At 39.3% G+C, this 22,218-nt stretch overlaps 2 protein-coding genes across 3 annotated transcripts in view; one reads left to right on the top strand and one right to left on the bottom strand.

Moving 5' to 3' along the window:
• Positions 1–4,188: 4,188 nt before the first annotated feature.
• On the bottom strand, positions 4,189–12,695 carry LOC111264529 (uncharacterized). Its single transcript, XM_022840518.2, has 7 exons — positions 12,481–12,695; positions 12,194–12,322; positions 10,052–10,258; positions 6,770–6,898; positions 6,376–6,546; positions 5,988–6,170; positions 4,189–5,535 (listed from the first exon to the last, which is right to left on the bottom strand). Exons 1-7 carry the CDS (start codon positions 12,679–12,681, stop codon positions 5,314–5,316), a joined length of 1,242 nt encoding a protein of 413 aa, XP_022696253.1. The 5' UTR covers positions 12,682–12,695; the 3' UTR covers positions 4,189–5,313.
• Positions 12,696–18,141: 5,446 nt separating this feature from the next.
• LOC111264530 (uncharacterized) overlaps positions 18,142–22,218 on the top strand; it is a 6,169-nt gene continuing 2,092 nt past the window's right edge. The window contains exons 1-3 of one of the 2 annotated variants that reach the window (XM_022840520.2): positions 18,142–18,235; positions 18,647–19,224; positions 21,071–22,151. In XM_022840520.2, coding sequence (XP_022696255.1) covers positions 18,166–18,235; positions 18,647–19,224; positions 21,071–21,223 — 801 coding nt within the window. In that variant the 5' untranslated portion in view covers positions 18,142–18,165 and the 3' untranslated portion in view covers positions 21,224–22,151. Of the gene's footprint in view, positions 18,236–18,646; positions 19,225–21,070; positions 22,152–22,218 lie in introns of those variants that run through there. The other variant, XM_086970111.1, reaches the window with a different exon arrangement.

The following is a 22,218-nucleotide window of genomic DNA, read 5'->3' as shown; positions in this document are numbered from 1 at the left end:
TACCTGTCGCCCGCTGAGGGTTCTGAAAGACGTTTCCCATACTAACTTACGTGTCACGCTAGCCTGTGACTGTCAAAAAGGTTTTTAGGGTGGTCTAACGGGTGGGTTTGATGTCAACCTGTCCCCAACAGCAGGGACCACTTTTGACAAAGAAGGCCCGCCGGCCGGATGGGATGCCTGCGTTCATCTGTTGGGTCCAGTGGCACGCTTCTTCTACGTCGCTGACCTGTTGCTATTTTCACTTTTGATCGTCAACGGTATTTTCGCTATCGACAATAGACGAAGGCAAAGTCCTTGTCCCATTTCCCGTTTTCACCTGTCTAACATTCTCCGCCTTACTCAACCTGTCATACTCCTGGCAAAAGTTGTTACATTCCCAGCGTTAGATTTATAGTCCCTAAAGTCCTTGGAGAAACACCAAGATGTTGTTGACATACGGCGACATTAAGGTGAGACTGGCTAGTCACTACTGCCATCCACCATCACGAATGCACGAATGACGCGTCTATCTCGCTTACTTAGATATGCTTCTGGTAAGGCTTGCTGTTACTAGCAATAGCGTTCGTAGTCATTGTTTTCTTTATATAATACACAGCTTAATACAGCTACCTTAAAAAAAAAAAGGGGAAAAAGGTTGCGCTTTACCAATGGAAACAAAGCACCAGCTCGAATGTTTAGTAAATCGATCGCGTCTTGTTAGCGTTGCACTTATTCAGCGATCCGTTATACAGGTCTGTCGATAATGCCCGTGATAAACGACTTTATACTATATTTGTTGCTGCTAATACCTCACTACATTGGAAATAATCGTAGCTCAGCGGAATAAGGGGTTGAATTATACGCATTTCTACACGCTGTAGTTATCTAACTACAAATAGATCAATTCTATCCTACGTTACTGTTAGCTGAAAAACTAATTTTATAATGGTGGTTACCACTAGGATTACTGGCAAAATTAGAAGTGTAATTATTAATGTAGATATTTAATATTTCTTATAGCTAATGACGTACTCAATAATAAAGAGCAAATAAGAAAAAAAAATTTTCTAATTGAAAAAAATAAATCGAGGTAGTGTATTTGAAATATAGGATTTCGTTCACATACTTATGCTAGATTCGCCACTTTGCCATAAGAAAAGTATATCTGGACGTAAGACACATATTGCAATGACCCTAAAACACAGCGTATTTGAAGGAAAACGTGGAATCATATGTAAAGCATAAGTAGAAAAGAGACCCAGAGCAACAAATTATGTAAGATTACCACCCACTTCAATAGCATTAAAGTTTTTCTGTAAGAAGTTATAGACCTCGTTTCTCGATTTGTTTCCCTGTGTCCGTCAATATTTCCCACTAAGCGTAGTCAAATTCGAAATAAGAGCCATTGTAGAGAACACGACCTTCGATTGGTCGTATGGGGCTTGTTGAACTAAACGTAGTCCTAAATAAAAAATCTGTATAGTTATCTAATAATAGCTTTCACAAATTTTCAGCTTGGTTTTACCGTACAATCCCATAGGCGTTCATTTACTGAACATTAGTCGCAAAGCCAATTTTTGGTTAAATTCTCCATGATGCCTTACAATCAACAGGATTTTTCTTTCGACGTGCGGGTATTAGGCTGGATCTTAGCCTCACCCACATGCACAGAATACCACCATTCTCGCTTTTTTAAGTTGACCATCTTTTCTTCGTGCCCAGCGCGAAGTTCACCTCCCGTTGAGCAAGAATTGCTTTAATCTCCCCGTAACGTACATGATCCACTATGCACTCGCTGTCTCTTCGCTCGCTGCTTCTGTATGGGAATCACTGCCGCGTTAGACGTTGTCCCAACTCACTCGCACATATGTAGGTATACACGGCTCATAGACGACGTCGGCGTTGGTGCATTTCTGCTCGAACGAAAATGAAACTAGAAAGATTCTTTGAAAGCGAAGTGAATGAGAAGGGATGATAGTGATCATATGTCGAGACGCGTTAAGGTCTGGGGGAAGTAGCGATTATACTGCTCCTGCCCGAACTGCTATTTTTCCAGTCACTAATTGCCAGCTGAGTCTTCAGGGGCGCCTTTCTGCCACCACCGCAAGAACTACGAGATGGACAGAATGAACACGAAGAAGAAACGAGGGTGGTAAAAACGAAAAAAGTACGCTCTTACGCGACCAGAAATCATAGTCGTAGAAAACTGAGTCTCGACCAAATTCTATTGACGCGTTTGCCCGGCGTTTCTGGAAGCCCTCAGCGGGCTGCGTTTTGCTCGCTACGCGATATTGTATCAGAGTAGTAGTGATTCGTCTGAGGATGACCCCACCGTAGTGATGACATTAATGTTGGAGCTGGCTGTGAACAAGTGAACTACAGTAAAATGAAGATTTTCGCTGGGTTTTCACTCTAAGAAAAAGAAGACGCAAATGAACGCTGAATTAAGACGCTGGCAGCGTGAAGGGAAAACGGGCTACGGATCAGCGGAGAGGCAGCACGGAAAGAAAAGTCGCGGAGCAAAAAAAAATAGAGAGTGGTGCCATTGAAAAAGGTTAAATTTGGCAATGTCTGACGCGAAGACGGCAGTTCGGATAATACACAAACTGTAGCGGGTTGGACTTTACCGGCAAATAGAAAGGAAAAAGGAATCATACGACAATGGCGGACGTTGTGAGCTCAGTTCCTTGCCCTGTTCTACTGCTTCTCGTATGCGAAATCTTTTTTTTTGATTGTTGCGTGTCAGACTAGACAGTTGAGTAGCCAAGATAACACACACATATAGACGCACCGAACATCTTGTGTGCGAAGGGACTCAGTGCAGATGAATCTAGTAGCATAGGTGTACATAGTTGCATCACGGATCTAACGAAGAGAGGCATTGTACTTTGTCTCGGTAGTAAAGAGCAGATGACACAGCAGTCGCGGGAGCAGACGGCACAGGTGCCGGCGTTAATCGGCAGGCCTTGTAAGTTGGTGGGTGCCCACTGAATGGCTAAAGTGAGCGATCAGAGATGAGAGGTGTCGGTAATGGCATGAAAAACAGTAAATTTTCTCTCAGGAAAAGTCAGACGATCAGACCTTGAAAAGAAAAGACTGGGTAGAGAAAACAAAAGAAAGGAAGGCAGTGTTATAGGATCGCCCCAAATCAGATGTCCTTTCTGCGAAACGCGACTCGGAATCCGATTTGTCTAGAGTGTTCCATTAGTGCCATGAGAAACAAAATTTTTTGAATAAAGACAAAACACTGTTCTCAACGGTGTCGTATAGGTACGACAAGCAATCTCGGTGCAACATCTATTAGGCGTATGTTACATAAAAAATTATGTAAAATCTAAGGAACAGCTCTCTGTATCATAGTTACTAGACTTTTCGAGGATACGAATTTGTGCCTGAATTTGGTCTCTACTGATTTTCGGAACCTTATACAGCCGTTACAGTAGCTTGTATTGTATAATGATTTTTACAGGGTTCACGGATGGGGTGTGAGATCACCTTTCGGGGAAATAGATAAATGTATTACTTTACGTTACTCAGTAGATCCCAAAATCATACCTGAAACATAAATGATATACATCTTTGTAAGTTAATTAACTAACAGGTGACAGCGTAGTCTGGCTGCCTAATTCGAATCCGTTTTGCGCGCTGCTTGCTACAGTGACTGTGGCCTGCGACCATGCTGCCACGATGGACCAGATATCAGCGCTAGCAAAACTTATCGCTAATATTAATAACTAAGAAAAGAGGGAACGAGTAAGAAGAAGAAATCTAATAATACTATTAATGTTAACAGCTGCTTGTATGCTTACCGTGTCGTTCCATATATCTGACGGAAAGGCCTTAGATAACTCCAGCAAGGACGGATAGGACATGCATAAAGTAAACTAACATTGTATAAAGTAAATAACTCGTAATGCAAAAGCCTCTCTAACCAACAACCAAGCTCACATCATAGAAATGAGGCATTTCAGGCTCACAGGTGTTTTCTTAAGGAATAATATCATATTGTCTCTTTGCATTATGGTTTCAAGTGTACACTTTACGAAATGGCCTCGGAAATCTTTTCAGTGGTCGACCTACTCTCATTTACTATTATACGCTGAAATACTTCAAATACACTAGCTTCTATTAGCAATACGTGCCCTTGTTGTTACACATTATTTGTCTTTACAAACCCGGCCAAACAGAAATCATTCCGATAATGCTATATATTTTAATTTATTTTCACAACGTAGCTCGTTTGTCGCAATTTTGATTTCATTTATATACCTAGTTTAGCGAATCAGTGTAAAAATAATTAGGATAATATTCGTATACTTTGCTACTTCGATAGATGTAAAATGTACATCGTTGTCAAATGATCAACAAATATTTGCCCTGCGTATCGTAGAGTTCAGACACCCCAACTGCCCCACGTATTGGTTTGCAAGCTATTGTTTCACCTGTAGCATGCCGAAACAAAACTTAAAAAATTATTATGTGAGAATCAATTTAATTGACTCGGGATTTAAAGAAGTTGCTTCCGATGCGGCATAGGTAGTATCTGTAATTTACATTCAAAATAACTGTCAGTCATCCAAGTTCTTTTACTGCCGTAATGACAATGAACAACAAAGTTCTTTGCGAAGATACCTTTTGTTTAGCGCATCGTATTTAGCGAATATACAATGTGGAGCTTATATCCTGTATGATAGATCCAATACAGAATCTTAAATGGAATGACGCCGAGAAGCCCATGAGGCATCAACAAAAAGCGCAAGGCACACCTAGCTCTTGTTGAATACGGAACAGACTGCGAAAAATACAACATTCAATAACTACTAGATAGTGTTTTACCCAGTTGCCTGACCTTCACGTGTCACTGCTGCCCTTCTACAGTTATTTGCTATCTACGAGAGCGTGGAGCTTGCAGTTCTTTCGAGCTGCTCATTCTTACATTGTCAATCCGTAGTCGTTCTCGTTTTACAGAAAGCAGCTATCTATACTTTTGCAGTTGCTAGTATTATTTATTTCGTTTACTGATTTGCAGACGAATTAATGATTCCACTTGCCCCCCTAAATATGTTTGCCCATTTCGGAGTGACCGACTCAGTCCTTGCCAATCATCTATTATGTATGTTAGGATGATTTCAGCTGGCTATGTTTGAGGGAAATGATTGTTGCCAAGCTCAGATATACATGTCTACAGATTTTCTGCGACATTCGGCCCCCCATCTGAACAACACTCTACTTCCACGACGACGAACTCGAGACCGTGTCAGACCAGCTTCGACTCCAGAAGTCCAGACCGTATGTATAAAAATGATCTTATTGATACAAAGACGCCATTGTAAATTATGAAGTAGCTGGGGGCGAGGAAATCCCGACCGCGTTGGCTATCGTGGTCAAGGTCATGTTGTTTGCAAACGGCACGGAAGAAGAAGACATGTAAATTTGGATTATAACGATAGCAAATGTAGTGACCGTTCCGACTAACGTAAAAGCTAACTGCAAATTCATGTTGTGACCAGATGCCGTTCGTACCCCAAAATCTACATCCGAGTTTAGCAGGTCCATCTGTTAAAGAGAATAGTGAATTAGAAAATCAAGGAAAGTAGAAAAAAGAAAAGGCTATCATAGAATACTATCTCAGTACACTGAATTTAAGAAGATTTCAAATCTAGGGCCTATTTTCTCGCTTGAATACAAAATTCTATCGACTAATTTGTGCGTAAAGTAGGACAAAATGCAGTACTTTTTTGTCGCCTTCAAGACAGCTAAACCAGTATCAGTATTCCATGCGTGTCAATAACCACATGGCCTTTTTATTGAGCTCCATATTTTGGTTATCGATCGTATTTATTGAAGGAAAATTAAAGCGACTTCTGCTTGATTAGCCTAATCCTACTCGCACCTGACTGACATTACTTATCGTTAGTAACTTTGTGTTATGGACTCATAGGCGACCGAAACGCTGTGACCGAAAAAGGTCCACCACACAAAAGGCCAAGATTTGAGGAACGATTTACCTGAAAGAGCAAAAGTTGTGTGCACGGCGTCAACTCGGAGCGTCTGGTCAATGTCTGGGTATTGTCGCGCTCTTTGAACACTCCATGACCGGCGTAACAGAACATTGAAAAGAGCAGTATATCGAACACCGACGAAACGATTATGTATTCAATGTGATCCGTTTGATTTGAATGAACATTGTCCTGCAGTAGAAACAAGATACCATCAGGTAATCACAAACCGCTTGGTACCGCAAGGCTGAAAAGTACGATTATCTATGGCACTTTTTTACGATATTAAGGGTTTCAATCGTCGTATCGTTTTTCGTCGGTCTACTTTATCTAATACGCTAGGTAAATTTATCTCGCTAGCCTGGTTAGTCTTGCCACTGTTTATGTGGTGTGTTACCTTGTATTTAGCGTAAAGGAAGACCTTGACACAAGTGTGGAAGAACATCAGCGATAACCAGGCAAAAAGTTGAAGGCCAAAGACATCAGATAGCTCGTCAAGTGTGTCCAGCAATTGAACATAACGAACACGAAGTCGCAAAAATAGCTCATCTTTACGCTTTTCGTCCACCTATTATCGACAAAGGACAATGGAAAAAGGTACGATTTTTTCATCTTTCAAGTCGCTTGCTTGTTATTCTTGAAACATACCTATATTTTGGAGACGTATTAAACTCTAGGCATTAGACCCATATGCTAGACGTAGTGCAGCATTTCTCTGGGTAGTCTTTAAAGCTGGCAATGACTTTTAAAATTTTGTATAGAGTAGGTGGTGATTAATTAAAATCGATAACCTGCGCGTAGAGAGCTCGAGTGACATCGTCATTGATGGCGCCGATCGCACGCCGAACACAGACGCAAGATGCTACGAAGAACGTTGGTAGAATACAAAGTACTGCCGATGTTGACGCGATGTAGATCAACTGAAAGAGGAGAAAATGGTATCTAAAGATAGAGCTAATTGGGTCGGTAACGCAACCGTGATTGATTTCTGGTCTTAACTAGCGTGACCCCTCGGATCTGTGAATGGTTTCCCTGTGCAGTTGAGAAGCCGTTACGCTCTACTTACATTGCCAATAGTATCAATGACATTTTAAAACGATTGTCCATATATGTACAAATCCTTATATATATATATGTGTGTCCCTTTAATGAACCGAAACTCGAGCCGGCCGTGGACATTGAGTAAATCATGGCTTCATTTAGGTCTTTTCAAGGCCTGCGCACACGTCTCACTCGCTGTAACTTGTAGGTAGCAAATGGGGCTAATTTTACGTTGTGTGTCACCGACTGATGAAGTTACTAATAATCGCTATTACTTTAAAACAAAGCTCGAACTACTCGATTGACCCCTTCAAGGAAGGAAAGTAAAATATTATTAGCTAAGAGGTAAGTTGGTCCGCATGCGTGATCGCATGATCGGCCGTTGTTCGCGGCATAAGTGCTCGGTATTTAGCCTAGCCAATGAAGTTACTGTTTAGTTCATTCTGTTTCGGACTGGCGCCCTTGCATTATGCTTTTTCAGAATTTTGCCCCCTGAACACGTTTTTTTTCTCAGCTACTTGTGTTCACTACGACCCAGACAAATGGTATGATCTTATCGCATGGTTTGAAGATGGTTCTCGCTAAAATTTGCAATTGAATTGACTGAAAAATATACAGAAGCTTAGCGTTGTAGTGTGCACGTCGCAGGCACTTCTCTCGGGAAGCAAGTTGATACAAGCCCAAACGCTTACGTTTAACCTGAAGCTAGCACATTTACGCAATGCACTGCTGATATTGATTTACTGCAGGCATAGCGTAATTTCATATTATATATATATATATATATTGTCCGCCGTTATAGGTACTATATATGAACTAAGATAAAGTCTAGGAACATTGGCGTGAACAGGTTTACCTCTTATGTAAATAGGTGGCATTCACGCTGGTTGTCGTAGTTAATGTATAACACCCACAGGAGGTTTCGTGGTTTTCTTCCACTGGAGAAGACAACAATACTAATTATTCCATCCATAAATGAGTCCTTTCCGAGATTCTGCATCCCCATTATTTTGGTTCTTGCCCAATTTGCCTGGCTGGGTACCGTAGATATATTATTTAGAGTCATGACTGCTGTCAACCAATGACTAATAAAGTAATAATTAACGGTAAAATGATTAGAGCAGCGGTACGTTGAGAGCACAGGGCACTGACACGAGAGCCAGACAAGACGTTTCCAAATACTGATTAAATAATGATAATTTCAATAACAGCTACGGTATTGGTATAAACGTGATTTGGCCAACTAGGCATATGTCGCTGTGTTTATATCCGTTGAATAACGTGTAATTCTTGCGCCTATGAATTGTTTAACAGAGCTGCCGACATAAATGTGAGGATTATACTGGGTTATTGAGAGGCTTGGTGTTAGATTATTAAGATCGTTTTATTAGCCGGACGCCATTAGAATCACGTATCTGAGGTAATATGGCTCGCGTCGGGTCAGTGTTGGATCGTTTGAGAGCCGAAATTTGGCAGCCCTACCTGTGCTAAACTTAGAACATCTTTATTGAGACTTAAAGTGTAGTGCTTCAAATATGAGTAAAATTTCCACAAAAAAATCACTTTGTTTTAATATTTTTCATGAAAATGCTATTCGGGCCAATAAAAAAATGCCTGCCATTTGTGGTCGAGATGTACTATCGGAAGAGACGGCTTAAAAATGGTCCCGTTTTAGATATTTTGAAGTCAAAAATGCTCTTCACAGCGGTTGATCGATTGCGAAAGATTGGCCGGTGAAATCATCACCATCGTATTGCCAAGGGACCAAACATCCACCAAGATAGAGTTCTAAATCACTGGGTGCTATACGACAAACTAGTTCGATCGTGTTGCCATCTGATGAAAGTTGAGTCGCTTCTAAAGATGTCGATCACGGACGATGAAAAGTGAATTGTGTACGATGTGTTATAATTTGTGGTAACGCCAGGGCTGACGCCAAAGCATCTTACGTATTCGATGGGAGCGGAAAAAACTGGGCATTATAGGTTAGTATCGTTTGGCAAAAAGATTGATTCGGATTTTTATTTGCCAACAAATAAGATTGAAACAAGCCACTGAAAAGTTAAACAGAGCTAACAAACAGAAAAAAAAGGCGCAATTTTCTGCCATGTCAATGCTACACTACGTACATTTCTAGCTACCCGGCAGAAAATGAGAGGACCTGAATGCCTACACGATATAGCCCGGATTCTTCATCGCTGAAATATCATTTGTATCGGTCTTTGCAGAACTCTTTTAATAACGGACTCAATTTCGATCGACAATTTTCGCCTAGAGACCTCAGAAATTCCACAATGATGGGGCTACGGTATTGCCATAAAAACGGCACAAGGTCAATAATCAGACTCGCACATATTTAGTTAGGTTATTTAAAATACAATAAATATTCTCTTCAGTCTTCGCGTAAAAACGATTAATACCTGTTTTTTTTTGAAAACCCAGTAGTTGGATTCAGTTCCGACTGCGGCGGACTGTATCAAGTGTTGGATGTAACCCGAATGAAGGTTTGATGTAAAGCTTTTTAATTAGCGCTCTACATTCAATAGACATCTGTATATGGGGCATAGACACAAAAACAATTAAACTAAAATTAGATCTGCTAATTAAGTCAACAGTCTGCTTACTATCAAAAATGTTATCCTGTTCGAGCTTCGAGTACTTCTAACAGCGAGTAAAAAGTGAAAAGATCACAAAAAATCTTTGGGAAGTGCCCAAATGATGGCCAAGGTAAATAGGTTAACGATCAGTTCCATTAGAAGCGCTTAACACTAAGCTGAAAACTTCTATTTACAACACTTACTAACTTCAACTAAGTCCATAGATTGAACCTGTCAGAATACCATTCTTATAAACCCTAGATACCCTATGAATCAGTTTTACCGCACACTTGAAGATTCGTAAGTCGAACTTACTTCGCGAACATCAGTTCGCCTGCATTAATTGAAACTAAAAAAACACCCAATGGAAACTTATTTTTTCGTAGCCACTTTCACTAATGGTAAATAGGCGTATTTTTACTTGTGAGGCCCTACCTTGCTTGTCATCCGAATCGGAAAGTTATGAACGGATCCGAGAAGGGGCAAGACGTCGCCGCGGTCACAGAGAAGATAGATATCTATCGATAGCGACGATGCAAGAAACACTATAACGAACATTACCAACAAGCGATTGATACGAAGTAGTTTATCGTCCACGTACAGACACGTTAAAATCTGACGTAGTTCTTCAAGTCTCCGCTCCTTAAATCGACGCACAGATAAAAGGCGATATTATGGTAAAAAGATGTAATCAATTAATAAAACATAGTTTGTTCCCTAAAGATGATACGCATCACGATGGTGTTCATGTCAAGAGCTGACTTTATCCATAATATAACTATGTTGGGCCTGACATAACACCCACAATGCTTACTTACAACAGAATTGATGTGATTCCTTTGCTAATTTTTTAGTTATAGTGAGGGAATATGTTTATGTATATAAAGACGCATGGCATTCTCGATTCACCGTTACCTTACGTGTCGTATCTCGGGCTCTACTGAAAAAGTGTCCTAAAAACGCGAGGGGTTACTAAAAATGTTTTCTCCTCGAAAATTTGTAAAGACGTAGCAAGTCCATTCTATTTATATTAGTCGACTTCTCAAAACTTCAGTTTTGGAAACTTATGTGGTCGCTGCAACCAGAAAAAGGTGCAATCGGATAAATATTTTAATTCCACGTACGTTCTACCTTACGAATTTGGTTTCGCAATGTCATCGAAAACCTTGTAATTGCCGCAGAGAGGAAAAGGCTTTCTGCACCTCACTTATTTGAGCTTGCTTGTAAGTTAGCTGCGTGTACTACCAAGGCTGCAAAAGACATTGCCCATTAAAGGTAAATACCCCCGTGTTCGAATTAGCGATAACCAAGTAAGCCTGCAACAGAATTCATATGTAATATCAGCGTTTTTATGAAAAGGCTAGCAACAATTAGTTTTATATAGTTTCTTTGATACGAATCGATACCAGGTCACAATTTCCTTATGCGTATGAGAATCAATGGAACGCTCTGTACAAGCGCACCTTTATAGCACCAGTCAATGTTTAGATAAGGGTGAGATTGATTTTCAAGCGAGACCTTTGCACCTTTAGGATATTCCGTGAAATTATACCGTTAGTAAATATACTAAGCATAAGTGATACTATTTTGCGATGACAGATGACCTGGCAAATAATTAATTCACATATCACGAATTATATCATAGCGTAACTTATGATATATATCTACATGTATACTTCTATCCCGTCTGTCTCCGTCAGATTTACACGTCTACTTCTATGGATCGGGAGGTAAATTTTTTGGTTTCTTATTATATATATATCTATCTGTGATCATCAATAAACACCTAGATGCGTATGCGTATAAACTGAATGAAAAACGAATAATATATGCGCAGCAATTGCTGAAAAATGCCCTCGCGGTCGAAATCATATAAAAATATATATGAACAAGCGTTGCATGTCTCTGTACGAGTATGCCCATGTGTAACATTTGCTATCCTTCAAAACAACAGACTGATGAGGAATTTAAGACGGTCAGAACGAATCTTCTCACATCCGCATAGCCATCTCGTTATATGATCACGTAAGAGGATTCGATGTGTCAAAAACGCAAATAATAGTTATATAAATTCAATGATTTTTCTAATTTTGTACATAAACTTGACCGTTGACCAATGAGGCTCAATCGAGATACGTTGCAAAGTTTGTCCAGCTATAGTTTTGATTGATAGATAGATATAGATAGGGACCCGACAACTCATATGCTGTCACTACTGGTATATATTATTCAGGTGTTTTTAGTGCATCTTCATAGCACGACAAAAGAAGAACGACTGCATTAACATTTGAATGTGGGACTTCTATTGAATAGAACAGGATACATTGGTCTGATTTTCGTGATACTGCTATCCAACTACATTCGTGGTACTAGGCTCAACGGATTATCTATATTTTTTTTTATGTCCTATCTGTTTAGCTTTAATTGACGGATGAGGCCATCAATGACATTCGAGCTGGTGGAAGCAAACAACGCTCTATTTTACTGTAAAATTTTAAGAAAAGATAATTGCCTATCGATTTGCAATGGGAAAGGTTAGAGAAGTTATTAGTAACGGAAACTTAAAGTTTGACGAACCTTAACGATGCCCGTGACGTACGTAATGAGGGCGAAAGACACTCGAAGTGCTATCTGCATCATGAAGAACTTTTCTGCATGCAACGGGTTATTCTTGGACTTTAGGTCCAGACCCTCTGGGGCCTCAATCTGTACAACAATTCAATAAATAAGTTAGTCATTCAGTGGTTTTACCGTGAACTGCGAACCATCTAAATGTCTTATTGATATAGTTTTTTTTTTAGTCCAAATACGATAGATATGTTTGGTATAATCGATTCATACAAATAGTGAGACGCAATAGGTACCTGAAAATAGTGGAATCCGGAAGTAGCGATAAGGCCAATCTGCAAGACCAGGTGAATAATTCTGATTGTCCAAGCTATCATTTTATTTTTCCAAAAGAGGCCTACATAACGGCCCCCGAATACAAGGTATCGGTAGACGTCTGAATACTTTCTCGCGCGAAATATCGTTACCGAGTCCCTACACACTTTAAAATTATCCATGAGATGAAACGAACCTGAAGGACAACTCCAAAAAAACGTAGTTTATAGGTAGATCAAGTACAAACAACATAAGATATTTCACCCTATGGAAAACAGCGATTTTTAAAGCCCTGACGCTCTTTGCCTGCCAGAGCGTTTTCAGATCTAGCAGACTTATCATCATCATCTTTCAAACTGAAGTAAGGTACCTTCACATACGATTTCGACGCTCTGCATAAGAATGTCTTTCGAAATTGGAAATATGTCTTAAAACGAAATTACACACGACGAACGTATTGTTATACGTGCTTGAGCTGTCAGCCGAGGGAAAAAATTTAACATACAACAAGAATATAGCAAAAACTTATATACATATAGCATATATATTATATATGCCATATGTAATATGTGCTGTGTTACATATTTCTTATTATATAATAAACAGTACATGCTAGAAAAAGCCCCGATGTCGCACCTAGACTTTTCTCAGTAACTAATCCCTTCTCATCAATCCCCTTCGGAAATCCACTTCATTATTATTATACGGCCAATATTGTTTAATCATCAAAGATATTTTAAAAACACGAGCTGCAGAAAAATATCTAGTAGTACGATATTTCGATACCACTATTACCACCATAGATCAGAGAAATTTCAGCGTCTTTCATAGACTGTTGGAAATGGTCCACCGAAGAGCAGAAGCCTATTGATATACAACTATCTTCTTAGAGACGGCACGAAAACTGAAAATTATGTTTGTTTTTTCTTTTTACAACATATCGGTAGCAACAACCGATGCTTCCCGTTCGCCTCAACAGATTATGAAATGATTTACTTAAGTATGCTAAACATCATGTTTAACCTATAAATTTTTGTTATATAAATGCGTTTATGTACGTTCTGTTTTAACGGTTAACGATAGGGGACAGGTTGCAATTTACATAGAATACATGTTTCTAGTACTATTGCTTGGCATTCCTTCAGACGTCGCGTTTTACCTACGAATGACTATAGTAACAATTATGGCCATAGTGTGTCACGTAAATAGCTCGTTTTATGTTTCGGAAACACTTGTAGTTTCCGTAGGTGCATAACGCCTTTTTATATCATCACGAAGTAAACAAACGAAGACATTTTTTGCTCAATATATATATATATATATACACGTGGTTTTCACATTACCAGTGAAACTCTATCAATCGAAAGCTAGCTGACCACTAAATGCGAAACAGTGCTAGACAGCGTCCTCGGACGGAACGGCTTCCCCTTAAGACTTGCGATGCATACTTTCAAGATTGTTATCTGAGGTGCTGATCCTTCAAATGATGCCGATTACTAGCGATGTCCATTGTGCATAAGAACAATCACATAATTCTAATTCGTTATTCGGTTACAGGTTGCCACGAAAAGCATTGCACGTTACAGAAATTTTGGCGTGAGTGCCTTTCAGAGCATTGAACTAAAGTTCTCTTACACACACCCACACAATGACCTAGGTTTATAGATGTCTACACACAAACCTAGTTTCACGTACAGCCCAAACCTGCTGTATACAGTGTCGCTGGCCCTGGGTACAATATTTATGTGAACGCTCCGTTTCGGTTAAAACCGCGTTCTAAACATCTGCATTTTGGTATCTCTTACGTACAAGCTTGCTTATAAGTCATTTATGACACACCTGTAGCTTGCGCGGTTTGTCAAGGCGAGACCTCTGAAATGCACAATTAGTGTAAGTTGACCGTGAACTCGTTATGAATAGCAGACCAAGGCGAAACGAGACTAGAAGCACTTGTGGAGGCTTTCCTACCATCCGGAGTACAGCCGCAGCCAACTTTCGCTTCTCATATTAAGTGTCCTCATTGCAATATCCTTTGAGGTGAGGTAAAACAATAGACCAGTGGTTAGTCTTGAATTTAACTGAGTTGTCACCCCTTCGTAAGTACGATGAAATCTACCTTCGGAGGTAAAACTTGTCACCGGGTTATAGCTTGTACCCTTTCCCTTACGGGATTTCCAATAAGTATCGATTGAATATTGGCAAGGATGGCGCAGTAGGCTGTAGTTGGTGGCCTCCATCGAAAGCAATACATATTGACGACCACGGCGATAAAGGAAAGAACAATTCCGTAAAAAGATAATAATATCAGAAGTAATTGTAGCAATATGCACAGGCCGTTCATGAGGTGGCAATGCAGGTGAAAGGTCATGTCTATACAGGAGACGGGCCAATAGATCGCTACCTCTTAATTACTTGCAACTCTTTGGGATGCTATATATTTGATTCTATGGAGGAAGTTAAAACAAGTCCTCTGCAAAAGAATTTCTTAGTTATGAGCTGATGACTACACCCGGTTACCCAGAAATGAACCAAACGTTTCGATTTCTTCATTTGCTACTGGCTTTCGACATTGATTGCTTCAAAAGCCTGAAGTAGCGAAGCTTTGTCCTTTAACGCCGAATGTTCAGATCGATTTTTAATTTTTCTTATTTAGCCTAAATATCTGTTTGTAGTTTTGTAGTTGGTACAGCCATTAAGCGTCGCTGCAAATGGTTAAAACGAAATGTTTCACAGCCGGTCTCAAACTTGTTGGCTTTAAGTATTCGTTCAGGTGTTCCAAGGGTGTGAATCTACCTGTGACCAGCATAAACTCCGACCATTTTCCTGACCTGCGTACCTACATCCTTCCTTATCTGGCCTGAATAAGCGTGTCAGGTTTATACTTGGTGCGGCCATTAACTATTGTCAATTGCTGAAGCGAAATTGTCTATACCACCGTTTTCAAAGCGCTGTCTTTTCCTTCATATAAATCGTAAGGTTCGTAAATAGACAGGCCACCATTGAACTATCACAAAAACTAATATTAAGCACATATTAAACACTAGCTGAGATTCGTAAATGGTTTGCGTATACAATACCAACGTCTGAAAGACGAAATATAGCACAAGCTAAACGACGTTTATGGCATATAGTGTACAATATGCCGGACGAGAGTATCACTTGCAGCGTAAGAGGCCGGAATTTCGAAATGCTGAAGTAGCAGGCTCCACTTTTCAACTAATTTTGTCTGACTAGACAAACGTTACCAAATCTACCATGTTGACTAAGTTTATTAAAAACTAATATTTCTACATAGCGGGTAGCGCTAGAAGAAATAGTCTGCTTGACGAAAATACGACATTGAAGGAAAACTTTTTTTTCCAAATCTATTCTGATTCCGCTGAAACAATATAGGCAAGATTATATCTTTGATTAAAGAAAGACCCATACGTGCGTGCAATATATCTATTCTATATAAAGCTTCATGTATATCCTGGACAGAGAAGACCCCCCAGTCTTAGGTTATGCATATCAAACACAGTTTTGGCTATGTCTTCAATGTGAGTACGGCACTGTATATAGCTATTAGACCTGATGCCTAAAGATGAGTAAGTGACTAGTTTAGTGATGGCCTGTTACCCCGAATAGTAGCCAAGGATGCTTGGGCGATTCCTTCTATCTGAATACTCGTAACAATTGCCTTTGGAAAAAGCTGCATGCCTTTATTATCTGAAATATCCACAAAAACTATGAAACTGTAGGCGTCCTTTCATATGTAGCCCCTGCTCGCTGAGTTAGCACGACTTGAACAAAGCTCGGTCCTCAAATAAGTATAATCAATAGAGATGAGGGGCATTAAGGAATCCCGTAAGAAAACGTTGTGTGCACCAACTTTAGCAGCGAAGCCGCGGTTTGCAAGGTAAAAGCAGCAGCAAGCAATTATTGCGATTACGCAAGGTTAATATGAAGTTATATATATATATATATAATTATAATAATAAGGTTACGGAAGTCTTACTAAATGTGGTGCACAAAGCGAACAGTGCCTAAAGAAATACCTCCATCTCATTCAAAGTTGTGTTTTGCTCTAGTTTTTGTAAGCCTTGCGGACAAAAATCAATATGTTGGGTCGAAACCTATCGGCACCAATATCCCCTTTCAAAAGTCCGATGCTCGTAGTGCAGTGAGAATTATTTTAAGTAAGGATCAAACCCAAGATTTCAGGGCTGTGAGCTCGGTATACTATTTGTATCACAGTCACCATCAATTGTACCCAATATAGATGACACGATCACTCTGCACAAAATGTCGCTTTCTCGTGTAAATAATGGGAATTGTTCATTATGCCGTTCGTTCAAAATTTCTTTATCAAACAATATGCTATTTTGTAAAATTGAATATACGCAGTATTTGTAAAGGTCCAACATTTAATAGGCTAAGTAATGGCACAAAGTTAAGTGGCGTTTTTTCATGAAAATGCTATAAATTTCTATGGATCGAAACGAGCAACGGAAAGCGGAACAATCTATAATGAGTATTGGTTTCTACTATGAATGTGTTTCTGATAGGAAAAAATTTCCGCCTACGTGAAATTAAACATGGATATTCACTGTTACAGAATCATTTGGTGTATTGTTATTATTCAATTTATCGACTCTTTGTCGCCATATGAACCCGCTCGAGTGAGGAGCTATTCAGGCCCATGCTAAATATATATATAATAAGCCTTCTACAATCGTACTATAAACCTTCACGTGCGTTGGCCTGCTGCGATGTGTTCTCACTGCTTGAGGGGTATTTTAAAACATCACCAGTGCTTTGTAATGCCTTACGTTGAACTTACTGAATAAGATATAAAGCAACCAACAATAACCGAACTTCTTTTTCTATGATATTTTTTTAAAATTTAATTTCTTAATAAAAATTTTAAAAAGGTTTTCTTTTTTTTTTTATTTATTATCATATTACGAATAATAGTATGCTGTTAGGAGAGTTGAGTATTATATTTAGGCAAAAGCTCGGTTCTTGAATCAATGAAAGATTACAGAACAGAAAATATAGATGAGATCATAAAACCGAGCCGACATTTAAGCTTTTACTTCTTCTACTAGCTTCTTTACTTTACGTTAAATTTACTTAAATAAATCTAATTGCACTTCAGCCGCCTGTTTATTCAGCCTCCTTCGGTGCACCTATAGCATCATGTAAACTTGAAAAATCTTTTAAACTTGATCAAGTGTTCCAATCATATCGAGGCTACAGCCTTTGATAGAGACTGAAAATAAGCTCCGTTTCCCTATCAATCCACGTAATAATATGAAAATATTTAACGCCACTTAAAAATCTGTCGAAAGATTACGAAGTATCATTCAATTTCGTTTGTCGAACTTGGATCATAATTACGTTCATACGGAATTTTGGACGGAAATTCGTGAGATGCACAGTCCGTTAGATAGAGCCGTCACTAACAAGGTTTCCAACTTAGATGGCATCATCACGGCTTAATAAGTGTAACACACGCCTTTTATGGGTCCCATTACTTAATTCGTGTTGGGTTCGACATGAGGTCTAAGTTCGAATTAACGTACAGTCGAAAGCAGGTAAAACGACAGTTCGGTATAAAAGTTACAGTAGGCCCTTCACTAGGCAGCAGTTCTAGCCTTGTTCGGAACGCATAGTTTTCTAATATGCTTCAACCAATTCGAATGCTCCTGGTTGAAGCCACATTCGTCATAGTCCAGTGTCAAACTTATTATGGTAATACGATTTATATGTAATTCCAAAAGTAGTCGATTATTATTATTAGTATTGCTGTTAGAACCTTATGAAGTTTCTATGCTGGTTTTTTTTGCTTCCGGAATATCGAACCGTTAGTCGATATATGTAGGTAGGCAAGGGCTGCGACAACTCACAAAACTCTCGCGCGCAGTCATAAGCCAGTGAATACACGGACTTCGAATTCTCTGCGATATCTTTTTAGTACATCGTTTACTCCCATTTAGATACAGGATAAGACATTTAATATTTCCCCACGTTCCTGCCACAGCTTCCGTGATACCAAAGCGCCTGTGTAATAAAGTAGATTTTGACAGCTGTCCACTCACCAAAAAAGAAAATCCCAAACGAACTAATCTCTTCTGATGCTTTTTATCTCATATAAAACCACAGGAAATTCAAGACTGGCCGCGTATCCTCAAACTTACTACTCCGACCTGTCGCCAGCGAACTACTACGCTGACACAGATGATTTACGTACACCGCGACAGCAGCCGTCTTACGCATACAGTAATCCATATTTAGACACCTTCAATGACAATTACAACCCTTCGATTACGTCAAGTGCCGGCGTCGTGAACTTGGCTCAGATTCCGGACACTGGTGCCCTTCTTGGTACTTCGGCAAAAGTGGTACACTTCCCGTTTGACTCGAAGGAAGTTCCGTACAAAGTTCCGCCATCGCCTAGCAGTAGTGTCACTGAAAGTCAGTCGGTGGCAGGTCCAAATGTGCTGATTCAGTCGACCGGGGCAAAGAAAGGCGTCTATATCAAAGACCTGACGCTGCGTTTATCGGAGCCTCTCATGAGTGCCTGGCTAGACAACCTCATTTCCACGATGAAAGGAGCGTCATGTACGATGAAGCCAGTAAAAGAGAAGACCACAAAACTCACCCTGTTTGTCCAACCACCGCCTCACGCGGATGCAACAAAGATAGCAACTGATGTGAACGCAAGCAGTCCCGAAGTTCAGGTAAGCTCGGGTCAGGTTCTGCTTTGTCTCCATAGCGTTTAACTTCTAAGTGTTATAACATATGCCAATACATGCAGAACATAAGTTAGCTAATGCATATTTAAAAGTGTTTGCAGCAGTATTTGGTTAGAAATATGTAATAACAACCGCAGGAAGCAGCCATTTGGCCGAAAGAGCCCGCAATCCTCAGTCTGTGTCATAGAGTGTCTGCCAAAATACAATCGATACCTGCTATTAATATCACAAATCTGCCAAAATAGAGATCACGCTTCAAAAGATGGCAGCGATTATGACGAATGGAGTAATTCATGTTGTCAATATTTTGCCACCTGAGCATTTCCGGAACGATCCAGAGGGCCACTAAGTTCTTAAAATTAGTAATTGTATTCGATACAAGCTGTTGTTTAAGAACGTGACGCCATTCACCCCAGACTCCTTATACGAAATGTAACGCAATCATTTTTGCATACAATAAAACAGTATCGCAGTGACATAGAATCGCTATATAAGTGTTAGGTTCAAAAACATTGATCCGCCACATGGAAAAGAAAAAAATTGGAAAAACAATGTGTTAACGAGTAAAAGGACAAATTGAAATTTGTCTATAGGACTAACGTGTGAAATGTGGTGATTAATGCAGTATCTCTCTTTTTAGCAACGTCTCTAATGGCAGTTTTCTTAGAAATACCAGTTTAGCTTTCTGTCTATATCAAAAATACTTGAATTTCAGAATAATTGTGTATCCTAAATGCAATGGAGGACTACCGGCTTGGCCTGAACGTCCATACCATATTATCATACCACAGTTGGCCTAGTTTATTTTCCTTTTAATCAAACGCTTTGTTTAAAATAACTCTGTAAATGTCACAACGTTCACCAATTCTTTACGAAAGAATATGTGACCCATGTAGCAGAGTTTGTATGAAAAATGAAGAAGAAAAGGAATGACCGTTATATATATATATATATATATATATATATATATATATATATATATGATCATATACATATATAGCCAAATATATACGGTCTATTCTTTCTCACTCATGATCAAGCGCCTTAGAAATGGTCCGATGTCTGTACAGCTTCGCAGAGGGGAATACGATTAAGCGCAGCCTCCTGCGTCAGCTCATGTGGCACCCAAACATCGGGTTTCTTTTTTTCAAATGATCCCAAACTATTCCTTGGTGAGTAACTAGTCCCTTGGCAATATCATGCTTACTGACATGTCGGTTCTGTTCGATCTTTCCAATCATTATATCAGCTTCTCCGTGTGAGGGGCATTTTACGTATCGAACGAAAGCGGCACAACCATCTTTAATCCATTTCGTCCGATAACTATATTCACCATAAACAAACATTTTTTCGCTCCAAACAGCATCTGTGCCTTTATAACAATAACATTGTATATACAGAGCAGTTTTGCAGGAGCTTCACTTATCCTTAAAACACTTTATGTATGTTAAGTCTGAGTAAAAGCAATCCAACTATACTAGCCCAGTTTACTATTGTCCTTCCGCGAATTGTTCTAAATATAAGCTTTCAGACGACACCCGCGTCAACCCAGTGCGCCTAATATTATCTGAGATATGTTCTAATCTAGCTAGGGAAACAATCGGTGCTCTTTCGACATCCCTCTTTATGTATGTAAGCACGCGTATGTGGCCCGCGTGATTTAAAAATCGCTATTGAATCGGTGTTAAGACCGTCTTGCGGCCACTGACAAGCGTCGGTTTATGATTTCGACAGCTAGAAAGGCAAATAGCATCTCCACAATAACCTACTGGTTGTGCTGTAGTCATATTTATGGAAAACCTGACCCACTTTGTCTTCGGATTATCTGCAGGTTCACAGGATCAGCGGCCGTGTCGACGTGGCAGCAAGAGACTCACGAGCAGAAAAGTCATCTAGAAATGCTTTTAGTGCCAAGTTGTACAAGCTGGGTGACGACAAAGAAGTCGTAACCTTCGATCCATTGAATACGGCGCAACCCGCATAGACATGTTATTAAAAACACACCATATATATTTACTGCTTTGGGGAAAATAGTACGAGTATATGCAGACCTAGAAAAATAACTCCGCCTATTGGCAGGAACGGCTCTCGAAAATATGCCTGTTCACGTCTTTATATATTCAATTTGGTGCGAAAGAGCAAGATTCCTCAGTGATTTTAGCGCTGCATCGTTGAAGAATGCCAATCAGGCCGTTGTCCAGTAGGACACACTCTGCTATAGAGCTTCAAATAACTGTCGGCGCCAATCGTTTTCAAAGGATCTTCTAAGGCAGAACGTTAGACCGAACGTACACAAAAGCATTGCCTACTTGTAACAATAATTAGTCACTGCTTCTAGATGAATCTATTTGCTTTTCACTGACAATCTAAGAACAATTGGCATTGTACAAAACATATGGGTAGGTAATATCAAACCTTTGAGACTACTGAAAATCTTACTGCACTAATTAAATCCTATGAATACTGAAGCCTGAAAGAAACTTAGTAATAAGCCAGTTAACGGTATATAGAAATACGCTAAGTAAATATTGAAAGATATATTAAATAGCTTTCTCGTTTTCAGCACCTACCTTGTAAGACCACTATTTTACCGACCAATTAAAGTGGATATTTTTTGCGTAAATATTACGTAGAAAGTGAATTTAATTAAATCTTTTATTGTCTACCAATTTCAAAAAGCTCAATCTAATTTAAGTTATAGCTGATTAAACTCAATAAAGTTTAATGTCTTCAAGGATAATATGTCAGTCAAAATTCTCATTTGGTTAAGGTAATTTTCCTATTATTTTCCAAATTATATAGCTATATCTACGACCCTTTAAAAGCATCGGCCGTAGACTGTGCAAAGCGAAGTGGTTTCAGATAATAAATATCCAAATAAATTTGAACAAGCCGTTCACTAGCCAAAGCAATTTTTCTCCTTTTCTTAAATGCAGATCATCGTATAAATAAATATTTATTTAAAAAAAAAAAAAAATA

Source organism: Varroa jacobsoni, unplaced genomic scaffold, assembly GCF_002532875.2.
Source record: "Varroa jacobsoni isolate VJ856 unplaced genomic scaffold, vjacob_1.0 scaffold_870, whole genome shotgun sequence".
In the NCBI taxonomy this organism is placed as follows: Eukaryota; Metazoa; Arthropoda; class Arachnida; order Mesostigmata; family Varroidae; genus Varroa; species Varroa jacobsoni.
Note: the sequence above shows the minus strand (reverse complement) of the source record. Positions and strands in the feature narration are given on the sequence as shown.